Source organism: Rhopalosiphum maidis, chromosome 1 (assembly GCF_003676215.2).
Source record: "Rhopalosiphum maidis isolate BTI-1 chromosome 1, ASM367621v3, whole genome shotgun sequence".
NCBI lineage: Eukaryota > Metazoa > Arthropoda > Insecta > Hemiptera > Aphididae > Rhopalosiphum > Rhopalosiphum maidis.
Window position 1 is genome coordinate 15,753,253 of NC_040877.1, and position 18,092 is coordinate 15,771,344.

An 18,092-nucleotide genomic window follows, 5' to 3' on the forward strand; every position below is an offset into this window, starting at 1 on the left:
AACAATGCGACGAATTTGAATGTGATTATTAATGTGAAAATCCAGTAAAGTTACTGAATAAATTATCATTTTAAGTTATTTCACTATAGGTCCTAAATTATATTTGTACCAACAAACACAGTTCTATTGTATTTCACACATGTATTAATTTATATTATTATTATATTTTTTAAATTTAAGTTCATATCCTATAGAATTACTCTATAGAGGTATAAAATCCAACGGTAAAGACAGTATAATATGATTTTAACAACGTATTTCATCAAAATGATTAATAGATAAATTTTAAACTTAAAAGTTTAACAACAGTGGTTATATTATTTTATATTATTAAAATAATAGTAATAATTTTCCACGATCTTGATTTAGTAAAATATTCAAGCTTTTGACTAAAACTGAGAAAACTCTAAACTCTTGGTATGCAACTATAACAGTCACCGAGAATTTTAAATTATCGAATACTGTTATAGTCATCTGATTTGAGATTAACGATGTCGCGTGTCCTCTCATTGCAGCAATGCAAGTTGATGATAATCGTAAATCGACGTTAAATGAACCGAACCTAGTGGTTACATAGTATTTGCCACCGCCGTTAGAGAAGAGTATTCGCTTAGTAGAATGACTAACACAGTAACAATGACGCAGATGTCGAAGAACCCGAATAAAATGAAAAATTATTACAGCCAACAATGATAGTTATTTATTCTATGTCGGTTGTCATCGTGAACTGTTCTTTAATGGTGCAGCAAATACGTAGTAAAGTACATTTTATTTATACTAATCGCAAAATTTTTCAAACAACTTTTACAATTTATAATTTTATAACGCAATGTTGATGATTATATTTTATCTGCTACCTTCTTCAACTGTTTTTGTTTAAAAAAAAAATTGGGTACCTACAAGTGTGCAATAATAATAAATCGACTTATCAGGTTTGATGTTCAATGTCGCATCATTTTATTTTATTATAATAAGTACACATGTTTTGGTAGATGTTGAAAAAAAAATACATAATAATATAAGCATTATAATATTATATTGCATATAAGTATATTTGATTATATTTGTATTTAAATAAGTTGTGATCTTTTCATACATAATGACCGTAGTTTTTGTACATAGGAAATCTCTATTTTTATAATAAACTATAGCTAGTTGGTACTTGGTTATAAACTTTTATAACACGTTTAACAGTTTTTTTTTTCAAATATTCATTATCACCACTACAATGTCATTCTTTACACAATAATAAGAGGCGAAAGGTATTAACGTAGTGGTATATTGTGTAGCTCATTATGTATTTATATTGTATGGTTAGTATATACTATAAAACCTGGTTAATACATTTTTTTAAATCGTATTTAATGTCATACTTATTTTAAAATTATGTATATTATCTTTCATAAAAATATATCCTTAAAGTTGCAAGACAATATGTATACTAATGTAATAATAATAATAATTTATAAGAACTATTTTTATAAAATGCTATTGAATAACATTAAAAAAATAAAAATAAATTACATATATATATATATATATATATATATATTATAAATTAATAATAAAATTTTAAAATGATATATTTTTAAATTCATTAAAGGAATAAAATTATTTTTTTTACAATATATTATGACATAATAATAATAATTCATTGATTTATCAAGATATTGAAAAATAGTGGACAAAACGTTTTTCTCTATCGAAAAACAAGTTTTTTTTAGGACTTTTGGTAATATTAACGTCCTAAAATAATATATTATTATAAAAACGTATAATTATAAAAGGATCAATACAATTTTTGATTTATGACTCATTCAAGAAGTATTGTTTTTTTTTATTTGTTAAATGTTTTAACAATTTATTTTGGTTTCCTTTTTATTGTTCATATATACCTTTCGGAGTTTATAACATCAGCTTAAACAATATACATAGACAGCAATCAGTAGTATATTTTTTATTGTTTCATTAATTCGGTATTCTTTTTATTTTGTTAAACAGTTCGACAAATTCAATTAAATGTTTAACAATTGTTATAATTTTTTAAATATTTGTAAAATAAAACAACCATATTAAATCTATTACTAAATAGATCAGTAATTTATTTCTAAATAATTACTTAAATTATCTTAAACAAATAACACATTTGTATACGAGTGCAATATAAATTATATAACCAGATAACCTAACAATTTTAATTTGTGAAAAATACTTATATTTTGTTTTTAATTTGCACGATTTTCAATTATAAATAAACAACATAATATATTAAACTGTATTTTTAACAGATACACTGTGCTTACTACAAATTACTTTTTATTTGTATGTAATAATAAATTTAGGAGAAAAAATATACATAATTAAAGCTGTCGATAGAAAACTCAAATAAGCTAAATCATATTATAGGTACCTTTCAAAAAAAATAAATTTAAACTTAAATTTTATTGTATTTTCTAATATAATAACATTTATCGAATGTTGTACTAACTAGCAATAAATTTAAATGCAATTCATAAAGCAATTGGACCTTAAACCATTGTCAAGTTGAACTGAACATTTCAAACGCAACATGATATGCAATCAAATTGGCTATACTGTCATTTACTTATCGTATTACATTTTTACAAGTGTCTCGGAATGATCATAGGTTTTAAATAAAGTGGCTATCAATTTTTTTCTATATATCCAATAATATCCATCATACAATATATTATTCATGCATGACCTTGTCCTCAATCATATTTGACAATCATACAAATGTGTTATCCTTTTCATTAAAATAATTTTGTTTCACTAGAATCTCTTGTATATATGATAAAATAATATAAAAATGAAGTGAATTGATTGAACTATCTTCAAATATTGCAACAACCGTCAAATTATATAATCATTACTCAAAAAAACATGACGTGAAATCAACGTATGTGTAATTATTTTTTAATAAAAAATCTTATATTTAAATGTATTATTTTCTAATTTATAGACATAATAGTATACAATTGTTCAAAAAGTTTTAGTGACATTATAAAATTATTAATATAAATAACGTGAATGTATATTATTTATTTAACACATACCTATACAAAAATAAAATTGTTACCTAAATCTTAAATTTTGGTGGTAATTTGAATACAAATAATTAAATAGGATACGTATTATGTGTTTTAGGTTAGTAATAATTATGTTATTAGGCGAGTGGCGCTATAAGGTTTATTATACGAGCACTATTATATTATGATTATTTATACATTTTTATCTAAGTTTTCAACAAATTATCAGTCATATTGAACTATTCAGTTAAATTGTGTTCAATATAATTATCAGTTCTAAAATACTTTTTATTATAACAACTATGGAAGTAACGCAACTATAGAGTTTTGTTAATTATACTCAAAGTTATAATAACAACTTTTTAGCGTTCAAATATTCACTAAAAAATGTAAAAAAATATAATAAAAAGGTAAATATATTATTTTTTTTTTAATAAAATATGTGATGCAATATTAAGGAGATGGATATTAACCATTGTTTTTTTTTTTTTTTTGTGAAAAAATGCATATTTTTTGTTCATCGTACCAATAAAATGAGTAGTGCTATAAGAAATCTGAAAAAATATATTTTAATTTGATGATATAAAGTTAACTTGGGATCAAGGTCATTATTTTCTTCTTCTTAAATTTGATTTCGTTAAATTGCAAGACTTGAAATATCTGAAAAAAGTAATTATTCAGAGTTAAAAAAAAAAATAAAATAAATTATAACGATTAGTCTCGAGTAAACTTCATAACGTATTTATATATAATCTATCAAATTTCCAATATTTTTGGACAATAAATACACTATTTAGAAAAAAAAAATATATTAATTGTTGACCACAGATTGGTAACATAATATTATGCGTGCATATGCTGTAGTGCTACATTATCTTATTTACACTAGTCTCCCATCGTTGGAAAATTGCATGCTGAACTCCTTAAAAACACATTCGATATCTTTAGCAAAAAACGAATCGTAAACATTTTAAAGTTATAGTAGTTACGTAAATATTACAGAATCTATAATAAAACTCAAATTCAACAATATAAAATATTTTATAAAGTCCAGAAATAGTTTAGACGATATAGCGGCTAGGTTTGCTGAAATACTATTTTACAGCACAAATGTCATTTTGTCAGAGCAACATTCTCTCAAAACCCTACTTTACTGGGTTTGTTTTCATTGCATTCTATTTGTTATTGGTAGAATTCAAGACGCCAACGTATTTCCACTAAACATTTTAGGAATGCTTTTTGATTACACAGTAATATCCATGTGCAAGTTTCTTACATTATTAAAATTAGATAACTTATTTATTCATTTTTTTCTTACTATTTTTATTTTGTTAAATCTGACCGTATACAATATAACCATATATATTTGGATAAAGAAAATAAAAAAATTCAAGTATTTATGATATTATCTTTAAAAATAAATATGAAGCCATATAATGGTTATTCATTTTAAATTATTGCAGTTCAATAACACTCACAATACATTTCTTAAAATTCTAAATAAATGTATTTTAAGAATTTCGTTTAAATATTTACAATGTTCATATTAATTATTTTGAAAAAAATTAAATAATTATGACAAGTATTTTATTAATATTTGAGTACAGTCGATACTCTTAATTTAATATATTTATGATATTTGTATAATAAGTAATAACCTTGGTTATTGATATTGAATCAAGAATCGTATAAAAGGAAAAATAAATAAATAATATAATATGATGAACGAATTTTTATCATGTAGAGTTAGTACCAATTTTACAAATAATACTTAACTTCCAATATCAGCTTTAAGCCATTTTCATGATATATGGCATAATATATTATATGGTGAAAATTAATTTATTATAAACAACATAAATAAATACTGTTATAAAAACAAATATTAAATATAATTAAAAAATAATTTTGATAACGTACGGAAATATTTTGATTTGTGTGGAATAAGTGATAATTAAAAATTATTTTAATTGTATACTCATAGTATCAAAAAAACTTTACACACTTAGCGTTAAGACTTGAGCTTATAGTAAAATAATACAATTAGGAAATACAACTAATACTAAAAATATTAAAACAAAAAAAAAAAAATCTTCGATTACAGTATAGTGCAGTCTACACAAATTATTTTCTAAAATAATGGAATTTTTAAATTGTTTAAATTTTTACAGCACATTTTTTGAAATCTAATGTTTTACTTATAGCGGCTCATTTTATTTTATTCTATGGTTTATATTTATGATATATTTGTTTTAAATAAACAAATTTTAATTTTAATTTTATAATAGATCTTCCATAAATATTTATGTGTACGTAATACGTATTAATATAGGATATGAATAAATATTATTTTTATTATATTCTTGACAGTTTAGATTGGTTGAGTAAAATGGCTTGAAGTATTCTGCAAAATGTGTCTACTAATCCATCAATTCTACTGTAGCTCCACTGACCGCTCATCTAAACTTAAAATTTATTTATTAAAACATGATTTACTCAACCTTGACACTTTAATAATGTTATAATGTATTATTATTTTTAGATAAGAATAATTAGTATTATTCTTCCAACTATGAGTATTTGGTCTTTTTAAACATAGTACTATTAACAAAAGCACAAAAATGCGGATATATAAAAAATATCAGCAATACCAGACCGTAGCAGCCATTTATAAACCGATCGCCTTATATACATATAATAATATACTATGATTATTATTTTAATATACGAAAATCATACGTGACCTGCTACACCCGTCATCGGTGTACGAGTAAATAGCCACTCCGGCAACCGGTATAATTTATTGTCAGTTATTTTTTTTTTATCATCATTATTTTATTTCCTACCACTAGATCTTTTCACTAAACAATAATATTGTCATTATATTATAAGACACGTTTTTTAGAGAAACTTTTTGTCCGTTGTGTAAATAGAATAGGGTAGGTATATCACAAAACGACAAAAATAAAACCGTAATAATGTGAAACATGCACGGTATCCGTGTGGCGATACAAACGGCGAAACGAGAATAACTATAATGTGGGTCTCGCGTTTTTAGACTGGATACAGCTTCTGTTTCGGGAACGATTGTCGTGGTGCGCTGTGCTCATTAATAACAGTGGCGTATATACCTCTAATTTTATTTTTTCACAGAATGTTTTCATTTTTCACCGTGGTAATCACACCGTGTTTTTGAGAGAATACCGCTCTCTAAAATCTTTATTCCGCCCGTACACATGTTATACGGGGAGATTACATGATATTATAGTCTTTAGTGACCGTCAATTTGTCGCTCGAATAAAAATATTTAATAGTGTATTATGCTAACAACACATAACGGTTTTACACGACGTGTGGGCCTCTTAATTTTATCAGAATATTACGTATAGCCGAAAAAAACTGACTACCGCATAGACTGTGTAATCTCCCGGTAATGCGATCCCGGCGATTTCCGTGATGAAAAATCGAAACACACCTATGTCTTAATCATAATATACGGTGCATAGGTACTATACCAATAACCGCCGTTTCTTGTATATTATGTGCGTGGTGAAGCCGTTAGGTAAAGTGAGCGTTCCCAACGCGGTGACCGTAACCACTGTCCCCGGGTGGTCATATCACCCGATTTCATAACAGTGTCTCCCACGAGTCCCATCCTCAGACCGCAATCCGTACGTCGTCGATCCTTACGCCCTTCGTAACATTGGGCGCGTGCTCTGATCATAAAACCGTTTTCGTTACAATTTCAATGTCTATAGTTCGGCTGCCGTTTGCGTTCGTCGTCGCTCTTGCAAACCTTCGGGCCAATTACTCGTGGCCACGTTGAAGATTTTCTGGACTGAAAAATTTAATTTTCCAACTCTTCGACAAAAGTCGAAAATTAAACTTTCGGCACGGGAATGACAACAAATTTAATATAAAACGCGTTAGTGATGGAAATTGATGGAAATGTTAAACTATAAGAACGACTTAGTGGCAACGCCCAAAGGCATGCCCATTTTTTTTTTTTAGTTATCTCCGCGAGATATTATAACGTTATTATATATACTTGCTACGATATTTACATCTGACATGAGACAGTGTGTGTTTGGCCTACAGCTTTATCCTATTTGGTATAAAACACGTACGCTGCACACAATGCTCATGTGAAATAGTATAGGTATATTGTTACATTATGGAAACTTACGAATAACATCGATGGTTATAATATGCTCACGTTTTAAAGAAATAATATGTAAACAAATGTAAGCTGCGTGTGTGTGAACATTGGATTTTTCAAAGACATTTTAAATTTCAAACATTTCTTTGTAAGACATATTTTTTTTTTAAAAAAAAAAGACGAATTGCAGTATTTTTAAGATTTAAATTATCCATAATATATATCCATAATTTATGGGCAGCTGTATAAATTATAAAAAAAGTTGCGACTCAAAAAAATTTAAGAATATCTTTAATCGTGTTAATACAAATTTCTTGCTATAATAATATTTAGACAGTCCTTAATCAATATTAAATCGTAAAATACATTGATATTGCTTTTAAAATGTCGGAACCAACTCAGATATTTTGTACATTATTATTTAAACGGTGCCATTTAAGCATGCACGTATAAAATTGCCGTGTCCATTTATTGAGTATAAAAACATTAAAGTTGTATGCATTACCATTTCTATTTTTTGTACGTGTCAGTGTTTTTTAGAATTATCTGCCTACGGTTGTTTTAAACACTGTTTGAATTATAAAATGTCTTTTAAATATATCACGAAACAATTATTGTTAAATTGAATTGTAATTGAGGCTGTATACCTATCTACATATTGTAAACGACAAAAAATCGTTTTGATATACGGTTGAACGTATTGAATGTAAACAGTAAACGTATAATTATTGTTGTCAGGTCGAATTTTGTCCGTCCGACCGAAGTAACGATGTACGCAATAACCTTTAATGGATACGATAAACATAGAACATTTCAAATGATAGAACCGCCACTATTTATAGGCTCGTACGTTTATATAAGTGCGTCGTTTATGAGCAACGAAAACGGCGGCGACAGTGGTACATACGGTTGGCGATGACGAAGCATTTATACTTCACGTCGGCTTCAGGTCCACATCGGTTTTTCTCTCTTTCGATCGTTTTAATCCCTTAAACGGCTGCTGCAGCAGTAGGTTGGCCACCGTCCAGACAACGACGGATATCATTATATTATACACGCCGCAGGATAATGCAGGAACGGCGGTCGTGGCGAAGTCACACGGCAAAGCCCCCGAAAGAAAGCGAATCGTATACGCACAGAACGCGTCGCACGGTCTGCTGGCAGGATAATCCTGCAGGAGCCGACCGATAAATCAAACATCCCTGCCCACGTGACGGCGGCGGCGGCGGCAGCGGCCGCGGTGGTCGCACATCGATTTTACGCGAATTAATCGAAACGATACGTTTGTTGTCATTCCGACGGAGCGCGCATAACATATTACCGTGTGCATAATATAATAATATAATGCGCGTCTCTCCCGCGCTACCGTCATCGCCGACGCCTTTTACGTCCCTCCTTAATTTACGACTAGGAATATATACTTATAATATCATATAATATCATATGTTCTTGTATCGACGGCGGAGACGGTTATGGCGGTGAAAACTCTTTTACGCCCATAGTGTATTGGTGATTTACGACGAAAGACGATAATATCATAACAATGTGTCGTTATCGAAAATCCGTAGCTATAGAACTGTGTATGAACTATATTATTACAATCATTATCTGATATTTTTACGGGAAATCCAGCGAGGAGTCACTATATTTTATACGTTAGCTAACATATTATAACCAACACGAAAGTCACCTTCGTTGTACCTCTATATATGGTTATGTGGTAGTAGTCTGACAACCAGTGCAATATATACCAGAGGTTTCCAAACTACTGACGATACATTAGCGACCCGTTTTGGAAATAATAAGATGACCCACCAAACACCGATTGTTTTTTATTAATTAATTAATTTTGCATGGTATACTTTTTTATATTTAAGATTCCAAATCAACATTATACATTATAATTATATTTCACTAACCGACGCGTAGGTATAATGTATTTGATTCTATTATAATATGCAGTGAACAAACACGTAATAATGAATATACAATTATATATTATGTTTTATGTGATTAACGATTATTATTTTAATATCGCTTAACATGCTATAATATGTAGTTACGCTGATTTTGGTTGTCGATATATTTTTGACCGATTTTCAATTTTTACTGGTTGTATAAACGAAAATTTTTTTTTTTTTTAATCGATTCACCAAAAAAATCATAAGAAATTATATGAGACAAATTTATATATTGAAAATTGAATAATTTTTGAAAATTCCAATGATTAGTTTTGAATAAACTACTCGAACTCTTGGAATTTTGTTCTCGAGATTCCAGAATTTAAATAATAATTGTCTTTATTATTAAATCACATGTTGAATAATATAAGTGTTCTATGTACATAAAGTATAAAAGTGAAACAAGATAAATAATTAATTCAGTACTAATGATCAGAAATTTGTTTTTATTACCTAACTTGCGAACACAAACGTTACATAATCATATTTTTTTATTATGTTTATGAATTTTTGGTTTATAATTAAATATTATATAGTATTTTGAGATGATTATTTGTTAACAATTTATTATTATATAATTAAAACACACTATATATTTTTTTCTCATAATTATTTTTATGTTTGAGTGATACAATTTTTTTTTTAATTGAAATACTTTTTAATTAATAAAATGTTTATACATGTAGACTAATCACTAATGGTATGTGCATGCATATGTTTACCATACTAACTAAAGCTTGTAAAATATAAATAGGTGACATCGTCGGGATTTTAAAAGCCCTTGATTCCCGTCTATCGGACCATTTATCTGTCCTTTACTAAACATTTTAAGACGAGACGTGCCACAGCCACCTCTTATCGTTTTGAGTTGTATTCATTTTTCCACACGAGCAAATACAATAAACCCAAAAGAAATCTGCCACTACTCAAAATTAATAGCTGTCAGTAGCGACGATGGCGGAAAATAATATTAAATTTAACAATATAATACTTATCCATTGGAAACAGAACACAAACAGACCAAATATAATCGCGTTTTCTACGTGGACATAGCATAATAAATAATATTTCGTGTTCACCGGCGGTTATTCGGCTATATATATATATATATTTGAACGTTTATGATAAATACAAGTACAACCGTAATATTTTGGTTATCGAATTTTATTATAGTTTTAAAAAACTAACGATGTATGTCAAAACATAATATATAGATTGGACAATTTTGAATATATTTTAAAATATTAAAGATATTTGATCGACACAGACTCTTCTGAAATAATCAATATTTGTCCTACGTATGTATATTATACGAATATGTTTTATAATAAATATTCTTTAATATTCAATACTTTTTGGAGTCAAATAAGTACACGGGGAAAGTTTAGACATTTATTTAAATTATTTGTTTAGTAACTTTATTTAGGTACGCACTTTTCTGTGAACTAATAGCACATGACGTAACTTAGTTTCCCTGAATCCACTATAATATATTTTAAAAGATATATATTCAACCTATTTAAAATGCCAATAGATATTTACCAAACTTATTTCATAACAAAAAATTGAATAATGTATATTATTTATTTTCTTTATTTGCTATAAACTTTTATAATACGCCAAACGTTTAAATATAATTATTATAACTTAATAAGAGTTTAATCCGTAATAAAACCCTATGCTATCATGTAAACATGTATAATGTATAAGATATGGACACATACAGCTAAAATGTAAACGGTTTTTCATAATATATATATATATATATTAACATAATAGTTATATAATTTCATAATTTGTCGATAAATATACGATTTCATTTATCACAAGTATACAAAATATATTCATTGTTTTGCATTATTTAACAAAAAATATGGTTGAATACATTTTCAATAAATTTAACAGTTCATACATTTTATGTGTGGCTTAAAAATTAAGACTGCATTGATTTTTGTCTCGAGTCTCTAGAAATTTATAGATTGTCATTCGGAGACATTACTTTTTATAGATGTAAGATATTTATAAATTTTATTGCTTTATGAAAAGTTTTGAAATTTACAATTATTAAAATTATTAACCTAAATATATTGTATAAAATGTTTGTTTAAGTATTTATTTTTTTTATTTTTATAATTTATTTTTTTTTTAGATCAATGACAGCCAAGACACAATTATTTCGGATCGCCTCCAAGATACTTCATTCCAATATGCATCCGCCGCACCATCAGTCATTTCAGGAAATGCATTCACTACCCCGTCAAAAATCCCCAACTCTATCAACAAATTGAATTTGATACAGTCACACGTGAGTAAAATAAACTTTCTCTATAAAAATAAGTCATTAGAATTTTTTACAAGATAAAAATACCTACACAAGTGCATGTTTATTTGAAAAAAAAAACTAAAAATTAATAATATTTTAAAAATATACTTGCCATTACATTAATATTACAATGTATTTCCCGTAGAAATTTAAAATTTTGTCACTACTATATTAATTTAAAAGACTCAACAATGGAGCAAAATTATGGCTTTCGAATAGTGTTGAAATTGTATTAAAGTTTGTTGTTTACTCATTATATTGTTATTATTTACTGACGGAACATTTCTTCATTAAATTGTGATACGAGTAACGAAATTATTTTGTCTTTAAGAAATATATAAGATTTTATTCCTTTACAGTTGGTGTTGCGGATATTTAATTTACCTATATACTCAATAACGTATTATATTATACAATTATTCTACGACTTATAACTTATTTCTCAAACGGAATATCACTCCTTTCTATGGCAACAATATAAAGTAGAAATTCTAATTGTATTTGTCAAATAAACACAATAATATGTCATTGTAATAAAATAATGTTTACACTATAAAATGTACGATTATAAGTATGTATTAAGATATCATACTTAAATTAAATTATTAAAAATAACTTTTATTTTCGACAATACGCGATGCAGAAAGACTAAGGGTATTAAATTTATGCTTTAAAAAATCGTTTATGGTAGTGAAAGTTATCCAAAACTTTTCATGCAGTATACGCATTCATTAAAATAATTTATAAATTATTATATTTTGAATGTGTATAAAAACAGAGAACGGTCATTTTTATTTTTATAAAAAATGTTGGGAAAATAACTTAGACGATTACCTCAAACATATATTTTTTATAGGTACAATGAAAAAATTAAAAATAACGTCTAAGTAATTATTATATACTAAATCAAAATGTACCTTTTTAAAAAATCAACAAAAACAATATTATAATGTTACATAATAATATACTTAATTGGTAACTTTGAAAAAGTATAGGATATACCCAAGACGGTTATATAATAATATATTATGCTAAAGAGTTGTAACTTGTAAGTTATAATCATATAAGTTTCAAAATTGCATACTAAAAGCGCCGTGATATGGTATTTATATATTTACATATTTTATATTTGTATGTTTTCTTAACGTGAAACTAATATGCCTATTTATTTAAAGATTAATTACATTGCATATTCTAACATGGTATGTTTATAAAACAAATTATTTCAAAACAATTTTCCCTATTCGACATAAATATAAATTTATTTTTTCGTTATAATCATTTTCCAATTCCAACAATATAAACTCAATAACATTAATTTTATGCTCATTTAATCTACAAACAGCTTAACTTAGTTCAGAACTGCATTACATAAATAAATGGTTTACTGCGCACATTATAATCGAAAAAAGCACTTTCATCATGTTCTAGCAAAACCAAATCAATTATTTTATAAATCTATAAATTCATAATATTATGATAAAACGTGTATAATGTTGGTACTTCAATTTTTCCGTTTAAATTATAACAAGATTTTAACATCAAAGGTAAAATAGTTTATATTACATTTTGAATATTTTGAACATTATTATTATATACTCTTATAATGGGCAAAACAATGATTTAAAAAAAAAAAAATGTAAAACTTTTAAAAGCATAAAAAAATATTAAAGAATTGATCAATACCATCTATTATAATAATTCGAATTATCGTTTTGTAATATTACTTTAAAATTATTTTGCTTAAAGATATATCACTAAAACTGAGGATAAACTATATTATGCTTTCGAGTTTATAAAATTTAATATTAAAGTAATTACATTTAAATATGTCATTATTCCACTTTATCCACTTTAGTGAAGAAATAAATTCTACAATTAAAATAATATGAACAATTAATATGTTTTAATCAAATTTTGGTAGAAATAGAAAGTATTTTAGATAAGGCAATGGTTAGTAAACATTTATTTATCTATTCTATTTAGTCTATGTTTTTTTTTTTATAAACTTATAGGTCGTTTAAAAAACAGTTAAGTCATCATTTTATATTAAATAAAAATTATAGTAATTCATTTATATTTTAAATAATTGTTATTTTCTGTTAATGCATTATTAATTTAGGGTTTTAAAATTTCATGAAATGTTCATGAAATATTTCATTTCAATGAAAAATAAAATATGAATTACTATATCTTAAAGTTTATAATCTCGTCAACTTGCAAGTGAAAATTTTTTAAAGTTGGTTTATTGTATGAAATAAAAATAATATATTAGATAAATAATAATAATAAATTAATAATACAAGTGATAAATTCTAGGGCTAGGAAGTTGTTGAAATTCACCTTTTTTTCAGACTATTTGAGTTATTACTTAGCGAGCTAAAAAATTATTCCCTGACACTACAAAAAAAATATCAAAAATGTATAGTGCATATTTTTGTACATTCACTATCAATATTTTCTGTGTATAATCAATATATTATTTTTAACCAACTATAACCGAACACGTTTAAAAGAAGAAAAAAGAGTGAAATTTTCAATTTTGAAATATTTCAAATTTAGAACCCTTATTATTATCATTATTATTTCATATGGTAAGTTATTACATGCAAATGTGGTTGTATCATTACTCTATATTATATCAATTCAATTATGATTTGCTTTTGCTCACCACCCTAAATATTTGTGCAATAGTAATAATATAGCCCTATAAATTATATTAAAATAACTTAACTAAATTCAAATTAATAATATATCATTAATTTAGGGCTCGGAGCTTGATCCATTTGCATCTTTTTTTTTAATGCTCACATTTGAGGATCGTCTTTACAGAAATTTAATTTATGAAGTATAAAATTTAATAGTAAAATTGTTATTTTTCATTTTTAGTATTTTTGTGAATTTTATTAATTTTTGTACTTTTTTTTACATATTTACATTTTTTTTTTTTTTTGAAAGTTATGTACATTTTATTGCAACACATTCAGTTACTATTAGTTAGTCGATTACCAGATGCTATCTAGGTCTGGTGTACACGTGTGTTAAAATGTAATTAATAATAATTATGATTTATTATAAATGAATCGTATTAACTGTACATTTTTAAAAATGTAAATCATTGTAACATATTTTTGTGGTCATTTTTTGTTGTTTATTAGTATTTTTAACATTTTTTTTATGTTTGCATTTTTTAAAAATCTTTAGGTCATCAAGTTTAGTGTCCTAATCATTAGGTATATTATTGTTACATAAAAACCACTGATATCCTCCACTTAATATTTATTACAGTTTGTAATGAAGTATTATGTATAAATGTATTTAAATTTCATACCAATTTATAAGTTTTTGGTAATTTTACAATTACTTAATCAGTTTATTTACGTATACTTAAATTCCAACCGACACGATAAAACATTTTCATACTAACTACTATTGTTCACGCTGTGAAACATAGCAGCTAAATACACTGTGTAACGTAACCCCATCATCGATTGTAAATACTACATGATATAATAAATAGTATTAATAAAAAACCTCAATAACTTACTAATATTAGTTCAAACTCATATAACATCTTAAAAATAACGAAATATCTTCCTGAGTGTTTAACAATTTCTGATAGGTTAAATGCATAGATCTTAAAATATGCCGATGGGCGTTACACATACATGGTACATTGGAGGTATTGATATGGAATATATATTGCCATTTAATTTAACGATGTGTCTTATATTTAAGCAGAATTTCATGATAAAACGTTTTGAACAAAACTATACGAATATGATAACAAATTATCTAAATGTATAGTATATCTATTAAACACCTAGTTTACAGTGTATTTTATATAATATGTATATAATGATTTTTAGTAAAAATAGAAATGAAAAATATAATTTTCTTTTAAGGTATAACACTATAACAAATATAATTTATTAATGAAAACAACGCTTTATCTAAAGCCCCGGTTTATAAATCATTAATATATATTCCCCATCCCTCTATCCACAAACAATAGTGAATTCTCAATTAAATTGTTCATAAATACACCGTTTAGGCAAATAGGAAAATAAAATAAAATATAATTTTACTAACAACCTTAAAATATAGTTGAATTATTATTTCGTGTCATTTTTGTATAATCGTACTATTTTATTTGTATTTATCATAATATTAACACCACGAAAGTATGTTAATAATTATAAAATTATTACTGATCATTGAGTGTTCAAAATTAATTAAAAGCAATATCAATTTTAATTTTTAGTTCTGTATATGTATTATAAAAAAAAATATTATATCAATTTACAATGCGTTATAGATTAAAAATAAATATTTTCCCTTAAATCTTGACTTATTTAATTTTATCAGACGTTCCAGGACTTATGACTACCTAACTACATGTCTTTAGACAATTTAATAAAATAAGTAAGCAGCGGATTAAATAGGTAGAGAATTATAATAAATGCACAAAAATCGTTAAATGTGAAGGTACCCTTTATACTTTGGAATAACGTTTAATCCTTACAGATGTAAAAAACACATTCGTATATGACAAAAATAAAATAATCATCTAGACATCATCATGAATGAAGTAAAATTTAAATAACAAGGGAACCTGCACCAACAAAAGGTAAAATACTCATTATGTACTTACCTATTATAAGATCCGTATAATTATAGGCATAATATAGTGTCAACCCAAATTTTTTTTTTATGAATTCGTCAAATTTTAATTTAATATTAAATAAATCTCTGCAGAACTTATTTGAACGTGAAACGTTGTAAAATGTGGTGCCATGCCAAACCATCTAAGTCAAGACTTTCGAATCTATTGCTTACACATTTATTACGTACGATAACGATGCCTTATTGCTACATAGAAATCATAAGATAAAAACGAACAGACATTGGTGATCAAATATTATTCTTTAAACGTAAGATATTCATAAATTAAAAATTATTAGGTATTTCGATCTATTTATAATAAAAAGAAATTAATCATTTCTATTTTTTTATTTGTTTCAAAAAATATTTACAAACATATAGTATGTAATATTTCAAAAAATAAAATTTCATAAAATAAAGCATAAAAAATTGATATTTTAACTTTTAAGTTCACGTTTTTCATAATAAAATAACAAAAAATAAACGATGTAAAAAAATGTAATTTTACGTTAAAAAAAACGTTTATCGTAGCTGTATTATCTGACTTTGCTTGAGTTAAAATTAATCTATCTTTCAATAATTTTCCGTCTTTCTTCGGTTAAAATAAATAATACAAATACAATTACAATTATAAGTTGTATGATTTCCTACTTCTTTATTCTGTATTTATTTTTGATATAAACACAAAAAATTAACAATAAATATAATTCAGCAAATGTTTAAAAACCGACATAATCCATTTAACAATAATGGATTGAGATTGTTTGTCCTTATATCTACGTTTAAAAAAAATATGTACAGAATTAAAATAGTAAATCATATAATTATTAATCGTTGTAATTTATTGTGTTCATAAGTATTTTTAAGTATTTCAAAATAGGATTTGTATTTTTTTTTCAAATATTTGTAAAAAAAAAAATTAATTTACTATATTTCTACTAATTATAACAATATAATCATAATCTGTATAATTTTAATCTGTATCCAATGACAATCATTTAAATAAACAAAAAAATATTTGGTTTTCATGAACCTAAAGTACATTCTCCCTAATAAGCTATCCTATGTAACCTGTATGGATTAAACAAAATAAGCTATTCTAATAAGCTACCTTCTTAGGTCAATAAATGTATTGATATCATTTTTATTGAAAACGGTCTAGTGGTTTTTGAGTCTATAGAAAACAAAATATATAAACAATTATATATAAATATTTATATGTTGTGTATAGTACACTATAGCAATTGTTTTATTCCAAAAAATAAATTTACTAAGTACAATTTGACAGTTAGAAATTTATAATGATACAAATTAGCGACAATTTTTTTAAAATCACTTTTAATTTATTTTCATGAATATAATTTTTTTTAAATATGCATGTTTATCATACAAATTATTGATTTTGTTTAATGTATAAATATCTATATTCAAAAGTCTACAAATTAACAATTAACGGATAGGTTAAAAACAATTAAATATTCTGCTGTAACACATTTTTTTTTTTTTAGTAATAGTTTTCATAGCAACGTAGTCTATTAAAAAGGTTTCTTGATAGTGTTTCCACGAAATTGAGTGCATATATGCATGTTATTTTGTTAACAGTAGCGATACAAAAACATTATTTTAATGTTCAAAAACATAATATACATTAAATTAACCGTCACACATATAGTATATGCATCTACTTCAATGCAAATAAAATCTACACTCATTTTTATAAAACCTATACATTCGTGTTTTTTTTACAATAATCGTTTAATATAATTTAATGTTAAAAAAAAAATAAAATCTCCGAAACACCTCAATAATAAATAGTGAAAAACCCTCTTTCCTTTGGTGCACGTCATTCGTTACCAACTTCGTTTGCTTTGTTATTTAAATAATAAATTATACTAAAGTGAAACTCCCTAAAATTTAAACTATAACTATACATT

General features: G+C 25.4%; 2 protein-coding genes across 4 annotated transcripts in view; one reads left to right on the forward strand and one right to left on the reverse strand.

Moving 5' to 3' along the window:
• Positions 1–18,092, forward strand: part of LOC113547913 (cyclic nucleotide-gated cation channel subunit A) — a 179,427-nt gene that overhangs the window by 70,077 nt on the left and 91,258 nt on the right. For all 3 annotated transcript variants that reach the window (XM_026948497.1, XM_026948499.1, XM_026948500.1), the window contains one exon: positions 11,320–11,475. In XM_026948497.1, coding sequence (XP_026804298.1) covers positions 11,320–11,475 — 156 coding nt within the window. The remainder of the gene's footprint in view (positions 1–11,319; positions 11,476–18,092) is intronic.
• LOC113547914 overlaps positions 3,588–18,092 on the reverse strand; it is a 45,237-nt gene continuing 30,732 nt past the window's right edge. Inside the window, exon 4 of the mRNA XM_026948502.1 lies at positions 3,588–3,710. Within this exon, the coding sequence (XP_026804303.1) occupies positions 3,639–3,710 (72 nt within the window). The 3' untranslated portion in view covers positions 3,588–3,638. The remainder of the gene's footprint in view (positions 3,711–18,092) is intronic.